Source organism: Rhinatrema bivittatum, chromosome 8, assembly GCF_901001135.1.
Source record: "Rhinatrema bivittatum chromosome 8, aRhiBiv1.1, whole genome shotgun sequence".
Classification (NCBI taxonomy): domain Eukaryota; kingdom Metazoa; phylum Chordata; class Amphibia; order Gymnophiona; family Rhinatrematidae; genus Rhinatrema; species Rhinatrema bivittatum.
Genome location: NC_042622.1, coordinates 132,774,959 through 132,787,258, shown reverse-complemented (window position 1 = coordinate 132,787,258; position 12,300 = coordinate 132,774,959). Strand labels below are relative to the sequence as shown.

Below are 12,300 nucleotides of genomic sequence, written 5' to 3'. Positions count from 1 at the left end.
CAGGCCACAAGAACCTGGCAATTACCCAAACACTAAGAAGATCCCATGCTACTGATGCAATTAATAGCAGTGGCTATTCCCTAAGTAAACGTGATTAATAGCAGTTAATGGACTTCTCCTCCAAGAACTTATCCAAACCTTTTTTGAACCCAGCTACACTAACTGCACTAACCACATCCTCTGGCAACAAACTCCAGAGCTTTATTGTGCGTTGAGTGAAAAAGAATTTTCTCTGATTGGTCTTAAATGGAATAGACTTAGTTTTTGGGTACTTGCCAGGTTCTTATGGCCTGGATTGGCCACTGTTGGAAACAGGATGCTGGGCTTGATGGACTCTTAGTCTGACCCAGTATGGCATGTAAAAAAAAAAAAAAAGACACCCACAAGAACAGTGACATGGGCTCGGTAGTTCCAACATAAAACTTCTCGCTCTTCCTCTTACGCTACCTAGCCCCCTGTCACCATCACCTTCTATCTAGCACCAGTATTCCACCCGACCCTCTCTCTTTTTTCTCCCTACCCCACCCCCATTCTATCCTCTCTTACTCTCTATGCTCAACAGCAATATCCTCTGCCCTTACCAGCCCGCCTCTCTTCATTTTCACTTGACCTCATTCTCCTCTATCTCTGACACTGCCCCTCTTTCTCTCTACCTCACCCTCTCTATCTCTGATCCCTCCCATCACACCTTCTGGAGATCTCACATACACCCCCAATCACCCCTCTGTGTATGTCTCTCTCAACCCATTCCCTCTTCCAATCACCATCCCCCCCCCCCACACACACACACACACACACACACACTTCTGGCTCTTTCACCCTTCCTATCTCCTATTCACTATCTCTGGTTCTCTGTACACCTCCCTATTTCACTTTGTTACCCATGGCTTTGTCACCCATCTTCATTCACCTCCCCCTTCACCCAGCTCTGACTCTTTCACCTGTTAAACCTCCCTTCAACATCTCTGGCCCTCTCTCACACACACCCCTCATTATGACCTCTGTCCCATCTAAATCCTATCACACACAACAACCCTACACACACCTGCCTTTCATCACCACCTCTGGTTGTCTTTCATATAACTGCCTTGTTCCCAGTTCTCATGCCCCCTTCACTCCTCCTACATTATTTCACAGATGGTCCCAGCCCTCCCACATGACGCTCACGAAACCATTATCCTGGTGCCCTTTAGTCCTCCCACTCAAGCCATGGTCTTCTCCACTTCTGCTGCAGAACATGTGGCAATATGGATCTTGGGAGGAATAAGGTGTCAGTTCAATTTGCATTGCTGACTTTTAGGAAGATGGAGAGGGAGACAGCATTTGACCACCATTCTCACTTTTCCCACAACATTCAGTTCCTCCTTGTGCTACTCCCAGTATTCAACCCCTTTCTCACCTCCCTCTAGTATTCCTTTCCTCTTTATACAGCACCCCCCCCCCCCAGCATTCACCTCCCTCCTTAGTTCTCCCAACATTCCCCCATCTTCACATCACTCCCCCCAGAAGCATTAACCCCCTCTTCTTGCATTGCCCATCTCCAAATCATTTGTTCCCTTGCACTACTCTTTCCCCAAACATTCATACCTCTTACCTCCCCAAGAACATGAACTGTCCCCCCTCAAATATTCACAACCTTCCTTCACTTCCTTCTCCCATCACTGCCTTTCAGCGTTCACCCCCTTTCTCTTGCCACAAATAATTCTGGGCTGACTGGAGCTTTTGGGGACTCTCTGCTCCTCTCTGCTGTCAGCTGAATCCCAAGTCTTGGGAACTCGGAGATTTGTTAGACCTGGGTCAGTGTTCACTCTAGCCCCTTTCCTTCAGACAACCAGAACAGAGAAAAGTTCTCTATTAAGGGGCAGCAAGTGGGGGAGGAGGGGTAGGTTGGACAGGAATGAGAGGACTGTTACAAGGAGCTGACTGGCTTCTTCTTCCCTTGCTGTCCTGTTAATTCCAGCCTCCCTTCTGTTTCTATAGCAACCATCAGCACTGCAAGGATAGGAGGGGAGGGGCTGAAACAAGGAGCAGAATGGCTCTTCTCTGCTCTGTTCTGCTCTGTGTGCATCCCTGCTCCCACTCACAGCCGCTCCCCTCATGTCCTCTGCAAGAGGTTCTCTGTTACCATGGGGACAAGAGGGCAAGAGGCCACAATTTGCACATGAAAGAGCCACATGTGACTCCCCAAGCCTCAGATTGGTCACCCCTGTTATAGTAGAATGAGACTGCTGATAATGTCAGAGCTTCTTGAAGAAAAGATTTTCACCTTTTCCTGCCATGGTTTGTTACCAGATTACATAGGGGGCCATTTATTGTGCCATAATAATTTGTCACAGGAGGGGCAAAATATCACTGCAGGGGGCATTCCCGTAGTGTTTTTCCTCTCCCATAAAAAAAATATTGCAGTGGCTCCCCGCAATACTTTTCTTGTGGAAAAACTCCACGAGAAAAAATAGTGCAAGGAAAACGGAAAGACACATGATGTGGCCCTCTTTGCATGGGGTGGCCATCATCTAAAAGCCCACAATCACCAAAAACACATACCACCCTGCACACTCCTTTACTGCATAAAATACTGCCCCCCCCCCGCCCCACCTTCTCTAGAGGCAGCCCAGCGGGGTCAAAAGTGTAAAAGAAAGATTTAAAAGTCTCACTGCGATGTCATGCTTCCCCTTTCCAAAAACAATCCACCACCCCCCAATTCTAACACCTTTCCCTATATTCTACCCACCCCAGGAATCCAACCACTCCCCTGCATCTCCCCCCTTCCATAGATCAAATCCGTGGTTTCTGGTGGCTCCTTCCCACCCTAGGCAATTCCCCTGTAATCCCCCGGAATCTAAATTCCCTCCCACCCCTCCTTAGTGTCTAGCGGGGCCCAGATAGGGGCAAAGGCCAGCTGACACCATTTTGAAAGATGATGTCAACTGGCCTGGAGCTTAGGAGGTTCTTTGTGCCCCACTAGATACCAGGGTTGGTTTCAAAGTATGGGTGAGGTCCAGGGGATGGGGGTGGGGGCTATTAAACCACCAGGAAATGAAGGTTGAGGGGTCCTGGGGTATGAGTGGGGGGTGGGGTTCTGAGGAGAGGTACGATGCCCTCTGGGGTCATTAGTTGAACTGGTAGGAGGGTTCATTGACCCTGAGGGGAGAGATGTATGTGAAAGGGGAGGAGTTTGGGTAGGGGAGCATGGTGGGGCATTGCAGCTCAACATAACATTTATTTATTTTTTTGCTTCTAGGCTGCCTCTAGAGGCGTCAGGTTTGGGGGTAGGCAGAGGTCACGTAATACCCCGGTGGGGGGTCTGTTCTTTTCCAATTTTTTTTTTGGGTGGGGGGGGCAACTTAGGGTTGCTGCAGGCCCTTTAAGAAGTATTCAAGGACATCGGGAAGTGCATTAACATCTCAGTGTCCCTGGGTTCAGTTATCTACAACTCCTGAGTTTTCATTAAAATAACATGGCTTGCTTTTTTAAGGAAAGCTGCATTATTTTATTACCATAAAATTGGCTATTAATGAGCTGCTTTGCAAGCAGTAGAAAATATTATTCATGCAAATCGCTCATTGAGGCCTAAATATTGCACATATTGCTGCAATATATAGCGTTTTACGCACAATAAACACTGTTTTTTGCACGTTATACCCATTTTGCAACTTAGTAAATGAACCCGATAGACAGATATACAAGGCAGATAAAAACCACAGGATCTTCTAGCCTTCTCATTTCTCTTTCCTCCTGTAATACCACAGACCGTTTAATTTCCAGCTTTAGCCTCCGTTCCTATCGCTAAAGATCATGCATGCTTCTTCCAGGCTTTTTTGAATTCTGGTACTAATTTTTGGCCCTCTCCCCAAAATTCCAATGGGAGACTGTTTTATAAGGGAGTTAGTTATGAAGAGGCACCACTGTAATTTAGATAAGGATGTGACTTTGTCATACTTGCTTTCATTCTGTTGGCAGCTTCTCCAGAGAAGTACATGAATCTGTGATTTTGAAAATGTATCATTTCCAGAGGTCTTCAAAAGAAGCTTAAAGTAGATCTTGCAAAGCTTAAGGAAACTAGGACATTTTCAAATTTGTTCTTTTGTTTACATTGAGCAGTTGATCAAAGTATTTTGTGCAATCTGATACATACTAATGAGCATGAACATTTGTGTTTTGCATTGCATATTTTATGAATTTTAAGAATGTCAAATTAGTGGCAGTCAAAAATGGCCTTCTTTACAAAATTATGCATTATTTATATTACAAGATTGCAGTGCTCTTTCATAGTTATAGCCTATTGATTGGATGGCCAGTGAGGGGAATATGATAGAGACACTGAAATACCTCAAACATATAAGTAATGCCCAAGAAGTGAGCATTTTTAAGTGCAAAGCAAAAAGGGAACATGGCATGAGGTTGAAAGTGGGTAGATTCAGGAGAAACCTAAGGAAATTTTTTTTTATGTTAAATGTTGGATGCATGGAACACTTCCCAGTGGAGATGGTGGAAGCAAAGGCAGGAATAATTCAAGAAAACTGGGAATAAACAGAGAGAATCCTTAGATGTGGGGTAGTGAGAGAAAGCTAGAGATCATGTATGGTCTGTGGTATTTTAACAGAAAGGGAAAATGAGCAGACTAGATTGGCCTTCTGGTTCTTATCTGCCATCATGTTCTGTTTTTTTATATTTTATTTCTGTGCTGGCACTGTATACAAGCTTTCTTTAAGAGAGAGCGAAAAGAAGAGTGTTATTACGCAGAGCTGGGTAAACTCAAGCAGAGTAAGATAGTGATGTCTGTCCATGGTTATAAGGCAAGTCAGTTGTAAAAGGGGATTATGAACTCATGTTTCAGGATTTCTCTTAACTTATAGTTCAGCAATCTTATCATTAAACCACATTTCTTACACTGTGAAATGTACCATAAATAAATTATATTTTGAATAAAAGGCCAGAAATCTTTACAGAATTGTTTTGTTTTTCAATTAAGAAATTAAGTTTTCATCCTAATATATGTATTTAGCAGGACTGGTGACTGTATTATCACTGTTTATTTGTGAATGCATATATATATATATATGTGTGTGTGTATGTGTGAGATGTGCATATTTTGCAAACATTAATGCATTCAAATTGCATGGTGCAGGCTCAGAGATAGATGGTCAAGAGGATAATCTAGAATACACAGAGGTTTCTCTGGACTCGCTAGATCTTGGATTAAAAGGAATTCTGTCTTCGCAATCAAAAGGTAAACAAACCCCTCTTTGGCCACACTGAGACTAGTTATTCCTGGTCCCTTGTAGATGAGCCTCCTGCCAATTTTCAGTCTGTCTTTAGAAGTGTTCATGCCCTATGCTCTGTCTTTTTCCAGACTAGAAGTATGAGCACCCTTTTCTATCAGAAATGCCTAATGATCTCAGCTGAATTCAGTGTCATTTCTCAAAAAGCTCCAAGATTCAATCTGAAATATTGTGAACTTTTAAATGATTGCTTTTTACTGAAAAACACTGTTTTCCCCACAGTGCAGATTTAACCCTGCCCTACACTTTTCATTGTTATCGATGTCCCTATATCCGGAGGGATTTTGCATGTTCGGCCATGTGCCATTTTGGGTCTTTGTTTGTTTGCCTGTTTTTTTTCCCAGTGCCCCCTGGTGGTTATAATGAGAGAATATGATGACAACAGCAAATACAGTTTGCATAATGTTTTCCGCACAAAAAAAAATATCACAAAACCCTTGAGTGTTAATGGCAAGCTAAACTAAAATATTGCAATAATATTCAGAAGTGAGAAACTAGAATTGGAAGGTAAGGCAGAGTCTATAGTGGAAATATGCACACATAGACTGATGACATTGACTGTACATACACAGTTATTTAGCTCAAATGAATAAATCACTTCATCGCTAAAATTTGTGGGTGGTGATCTATGTTTTTTTAGCCGAACGTATACAATGTATTATTTTTTTTAAACATTAATCAATTTTTAGAACTTAAATTTAATCTCTCTTCCTTTTTGGTGGTTTCAACACAAAATTAATATATTTTGTATAATGTTTATTTTATATAGACTGTAGACTAGATATTAGGCCTCTATTGGTATCTCTTGTGGTTTGGCTGCATACATCTTTTTGTTTGATAAATCCCTGAGCTGTTTTGTGTTGGGTTATGAATTGGATATTTTGGATCCCTTCTTCTCATTTCTACTCAGTATTTTGTGTGTACTGTTATTCTCATAGGAAGCTGTTTAGAAGGTTTTTCAGTGGGCTAATGGTAGAGAAGAACCATCTGTTTTAATATTGTAGGTCTTTCTAATGGTTCTGAAGGAATGGAAGTTGATGGTCTTCAAGACGTGCCTCTCTGTAGCTGTCGAATGGAAACACCCAAGAGTCAGGAGATCACTGAAGAAGAGAATGATCATTGCATGGCAACAGAGTGTGCCAATAATGAGGTATGAATACAAATGGGTTTTGACTGGGTATCATGTGGGCAAGAATTAGGGATCTTATTCCTAATCTCACCTGGCTCCACATACAAGACTGTTTGGGGTGCAAAAAAGTTTTGGAAGGGTACCTGTTCTCATGAAAAGTGTCTTTTTGTTCCCAGAACTTTTGAACACACTGTGTAACAGAGGCTGATAAATTAGTTATTGGGCAGGCATGCACAAAAAAACACCAGTAATGGATTGCCATAGGCTAATTTCAGAGTCTAGTTGTGGCAGTTTGCTTAGGATTTAGCTTATCTGCCTTCAGATCAGCCACATACAGCATTTCCTGACAGTTCTTGTGTCATGACTCTTTATAAGTGCCATCATGGTAAGTTTGGAATTTAGTGATATCCACTTCCGTGCTGACCACACAGAACATCAACCCTAGTTGTGCAGTACTTTAAAGTTATACATTTTATGATATTTATATACCTTTTAACATACTGAGTGCCTGGAGAGATTTCTGTGACTTTCAATAATTGTAATAGGGTAATTCTGATATATAAGAAGATGATTCTATTAAAATGTTTAATGAGGTAAGTGATATGAAAGCAGTTGTCTTGAACAGAGTAAGTAGAAAGGAAGCTTTTGAGAATTGGATTGCTGGGAGGAGAGGTAAAGCTACTAAATGTTTCCTGGGAGTTTTATTTGGATGGATAAAACAATATATCTCACCCTAGAGGCTCAGGCCTAGATAGTGGTATAAATCAAAACCTTTCTGCGCGTATCCTCTTCTCAAGTGGAAAGAGTCTTTAGTGGTGTGAGACGCAAGCAAAGTGAACTTCTGAGAGTTGGACTAGGAGAGTATGCAACTAGAAAAGGTACAGAGAAGGGCAACAATGATAAAGGGAATGGAATGGCTCCCTTATGAAGAAAAGCTAAATAGGTTAGGTTCAGATTGGAAAAGAGATGGCTGAGAGGGGATATGATAGAAGTTCATAAAATCATGAGTGGTATGGAACAGGAAATAGGGAATGGCTATTTCTCCGAGGATAAGCAGGGTGACATCATCAGATGGAGCCAGATGCGGAAAACTTCTAGAAACTTTGACTAGGCACGCTGAGCATGACCAGCATGTTCTATACTACATGTCCATGCGGGGTCCCTCTTCAGTCTCTTTTTTTCCACAGAGCTGTGAGCCTCGCAGTTTGATTGAGCTCTAAAAACTTGGCTTTTGCCTTGTGGAAAACGTTGTGTTTTCGCAGTTTTTGTGTTCATTTTCTTCAAGTCAGTTGCTGGGTCCCTCTTGGTGCCTCCCCGTGTGTCCCCAGTCAGGGTTTTCGGCATTTCGGCTAAGTTTCTTTTCACGGTTTGTTCCCCTGTGGTAGCGGTACCTTGGTGCACAGTCGCCAACATTCCATCCTTCCTTTTCTTTTACCCCATCATGGCCATGTCTGGTTTTCACCAGTGCCCAAGGCCCATGCCAATCCCTAATTCTCATAATGTTTGCATCCTTTGCCAGGGGTCATCTCTTGACGTCCGGGGTTGTCGCTTATAGCCCAGATGACCTTGAAGGGACATCGTCTTTGACTTGACAAGACGGATCAATCCGCACCGGGTTGAAGAAGTCCTAGCCATCTGCTTCAGCGGCATCGAAGGACCTTGGAGCAGCACCTATGAACACTATGCCATCACCATCGGTGGGACCGTCAGTTCCATTAGGGTCACCGGTAGATAGGGGCACCGGAGGCTGAACACTATTGATTTCCTCTGGTCTGAGAATGCTGGGTTCATCGGCCTCTGCACCGGGGAAGGACTGTGCCGAGCATTAAGGGAAGCCTAAGAAGCATCGGCACCAGTCCCCATCGATGGACGGTGCTGGGCACAGGGATGCACTGGCTTTTTTTTTTTTTCAATTAACTGTGATGACCCCACAGCGACCCTGTGGCGAGGAGCGTACATGCTCCATTGATGCCTGGGGTCTGCAGTGGTCTCCACTGGCTCTGATACCAGTTGCCAATCCCCCTCTGTGGTCTGAGTAAGATCTGGCCACCCCTCCTTCCTCCCAGTTGGTGTTGGCATTGGTAACGTTCAGGAGGAGCGGGAGTGTATAGTCCAGCTGTGGTGGAGCGGGTGCTGCAGGGCACTGGAGCCGGTGCTGCCCGTCCTCATACCGCTTCTGGAGAAGTTCCAGTGTGCTTATCGATGTGTTACCGCCCCAGTTCACATTGGTGTCCAGCAGGGCACCGAGGCCTTCCCCTACAGATACGGTGGTCATCACCGGTTCCTCTGAGGAGGAAGCTCTGCCGAGGCCGGTGGAGATACCGAGGTCCTTAGTCCCCCACCCAGTTCCATTGGTGCCTGCACCTCTGGACGTAGGCCAAGCACCTAGGGCCCCATCCCCTGTGGCATACAGTGTGGATGAGGGTCCCTATGAACCCTGGGGGGATGATCAAACAGAGTCCTCAGAGGACTTGGGTGGTCTCCTGTCAGATCCTTCTACTCCGGATGAGCGAAGGAGGTCTCTGCCTGAGGACCTAACCTTCGCAGTTTTTGTGAGGGTGATGGCAGAGGCCATCCCATTCCAGCTTTTGACTGAAGAGGATGCCAGGCACAAAATGCTTGAGATCTTCCAGTTCGTGGATCCTCCTAAAGGAGATCGTGGCTGTCCCGGTGCACGAGATCCTTAAGGAGTTAATAAGAAGGTGGACAGTGTTTACCTCATCCAGAAGGCTTCCAGATTTGATAAGGATCAGCTGACTTACCAGTCAGTGGTGGTCGAATCTGCCCTCAAGCGGGCCAAGCACTCTCGGACCCATTCCTCTGTATCCTTGGGGAAGGACCACAGAGCGATGGACGCTCTTGGGAGGAAGGTGTTCCAAGGTGCCATATTTATTACCTATATCACTGCCTACCAGCTCTATATGAGCCAATACTTGGGGGACATCTGGAAGCAGGTGCAGGAGGTTGCTGAGTAACTACCTCAAAAGCAGCAAAACGCCCTCATGTTGCTGGTGTACAAGGGTCTGGAGTGCAGGAAACACGAGATCCGTGCGACCTATGATGTTTTCGAGACTGCATCAAGGGTGTCTGCAGCGGGAATGGGTGCCTGCAAAATGACATGGCTGCAGGTCTCGGATCTCCAACCAGAGGTACTGGAATGGATCGCTGATGAGCCGTGTACAGGAGAGAATCTCTTCAGAGATAGAGTCAGGGATGCTGTAGCCCAACTCCAGGACGATCATGAAACCCTACAACAACTCTCTGCTAGTACTTCCAACCTGTCCTCCTCCTCCAGGAAGCCGTCGAGGCTGGGGCCAAGGAAGTCTTTTGCCAAAGGAAGTACTATCCTCCGCCTCCTCGATCCTGTGAACACCATCAGAGCTCCCGCGGTTGTCCCAGGCAGGAGAGAGCTCCCAAGCCCCAGCCAGCTATTCAGTCAACTTCAGAGATGGGGTTTTGAATGAACTGTAGGGGAGCATAAGCCAGTTGCCTATACCTGGGATGATGGGCTCTCCGGTCAGGGGTAGGCTGCGGTTTTTTGCGAACCAGTGGCCCAGCGTAACCACTGGGCCATTGTTTGGATAAGTTCTTGGAGGAGAAGTCCATTACCTGCTGTTAATCAAGTTGACTTAGAAAATAGCCACTGCTATTTCCAGCATTAGTAGCATGGGATATACTTGGTTTTTGGGTACTTGCCAGGTACTTGTTGCCTGGATTGGCCACTGTTGGAAACAAGATGCTGGATTTGATGGACCTTTGGTCTGACCCAGCATGTCAATTTCTTATGTTTTTATGTTCTTACCAGTGGGTTTTGTCCATCGTCCACCAGGGGTATCAATTAAATCTATTGGGTGTCCCGCTATATTGCCCTCCGTGCTCATACTAGGGGCTGGTAGCGCATCAGGAAATACTATGAATGGAGCTTTGCCCATACCACCAATGCAAAGAGGGTGGGGATTCTACTCCAGGTACTTTTGATTTCAAATAGAACAGGAGGACTCCATCCCATCCTAGACCTCTGAGGGCCTTGAACAAATTTCTAAAAAAAGAAAAGTTCAAGATGATTTCCCTGGGCATCTTGATCCCCCTTTTGCAAAGAAGGTACTGGTAATACTCCCTTGACCTAAAGGTCGCATACGCCCATATCGAGATCTTCCCGGGTCACAGAAGGTATCTCCGATTAGTGATGGGAGAACAGCATTTACAGTATCGGGTGTTACCGTTCGGGCTCACATCCGCCCCCATGGGTCTTCACAAAATGCCTGGCCATGGTGGCGGCGCACCTCCGCAGATTAGGAGTGCATGTTTTCCCGTATCTGGACGACTGGCTGGTCAAACACACATCTCAGGTAGGGGTCACCATGTGCATGCGTGTGACCATTTGGGTTTTGGAGTCACTAGGGTTCGTTCTCAGCTACCCAAAGGCCCATCTTATTTACCTCAATTGGACTTCATCAGAGCCCTAATAGACTCTGCTCAGGCCAAGGCCTTTCTGCCACGCCAGAGGGCCGTCACCTTGGTGATTTAACAGAGCCAGCAGGTATCAGCCTGGCACATGTTGAAGCTGTTGGGCCACATGGCCGCGACTGAACATGTCACTCCCTTGGCATGTTTACATATGCACAGAGCCCGGTGGACCACTCAGAGCCTCCAGGATTGCTTTCGAGTCACCCCGTCTCTCAGGGACTCCTTGTGCTGGTGGTGGGCACTTTCAAGTATGGAACAGGGGATTTCCTTTTGGATTCTCCCTACTCAAATTGTGTTAACCACGGATGCATCCACCCTGGGGTGTGGAGCTCATGTGGATGGGCTTGGCAGCCAGAGATTGTGGTCTGCTCAGGAATGTTTTTGTCAAATAAACTTCCTGGAGCTCTGGGTGATCAGGTACACGTTATGGGCTTTCAGATATTGGCTGTCCAACAAAGTTGTCCTGATCCAGACCGACAACCAGGTAGCCATAAGGTATGTCAACAAGCAGGGAGTCACGGGGTAGTACTTCCTGTGTCAGAAAGCGGTCTAGATCTGGTCATGGGCACTGTCCCAAGGGATGGTGCTTAGGGCCATGTACCTGTCTAGAACAGAGAACATGGTGGCGGACAGGCTGAGTCGAGCCTTCAGACCCCACAAGTGGTTCCTGGACCACTGGGCGTGAAATCGGATATTCTGCCTCTGGGGAAAACCGGACATAGATCTGTTCGTGTCCCCCAGCAACAGGAAGGTACCTTCGTTCTGCTCCCTGTCCAAGACAGATGGACAGGGAGCAGCCTCAGATGCTCTTGCCCGTCATTGGGGAAAGGTTCTTCTGTATACGTATCCTTCAATTCCCTTAGTGGCAAAGTCTCTCTCTCTTGAAGCTTTGTGAGGACAGAGGGACTATGATCCTCATAGCCCTTCATTGGCTGAGACAGGTCTTGTTTCCACTCCTGCGGGAGTTGTCCATCTGAAAACTGATCAGTTTGGGGACTTCCCCAGATATCATCACGCAATATCAAGGCAAGCTGCGGCATCCCAACCTCCAGGCCCTGTCGCTCACAGCCTGGATGTTGAGAGGTTAATCCTGCAGCTACTTAATCTTTTTGAGGATGTATCTCAGGTCCTGGTGGCTTCTAGAAAGCCTTGCACTAGAAAGTCATATGGGCTGATGTGGAGAAGATTTTCCTTGTGGTATGAGCAGAAGACCCTAGATCTGTTCTCCTGCCCCACACAAAAACTGCTTGATTTTCTTCTATACCTTTCGGAGGCTGGCTTAAAAACCAACTCTATCAGGGTGCATCTTAGTGTAATTGGTGCATACCAGCACGGTGTGGATGGTACGCCCATCTCTGTACAGCCTATAGTTGTACATTTCATGAGGGGTCTGCTTCAATTTATGCCTCCTGATGTGTCTTG

The 12,300-nt window shown here is 45.9% G+C and overlaps 1 protein-coding gene across 7 annotated transcripts in view; it reads left to right on the top strand.

Moving 5' to 3' along the window:
* The window catches only part of EHMT1 (euchromatic histone lysine methyltransferase 1), a 441,279-nt gene that overhangs the window by 231,915 nt on the left and 197,064 nt on the right, over positions 1 to 12,300 (top strand). For all 7 annotated transcript variants that reach the window (XM_029611524.1, XM_029611528.1, XM_029611523.1 and 4 more), the window contains exons 9-10: positions 5,129 to 5,230; positions 6,287 to 6,432. In XM_029611524.1, coding sequence (XP_029467384.1) covers positions 5,129 to 5,230; positions 6,287 to 6,432 — 248 coding nt within the window. The remainder of the gene's footprint in view (positions 1 to 5,128; positions 5,231 to 6,286; positions 6,433 to 12,300) is intronic.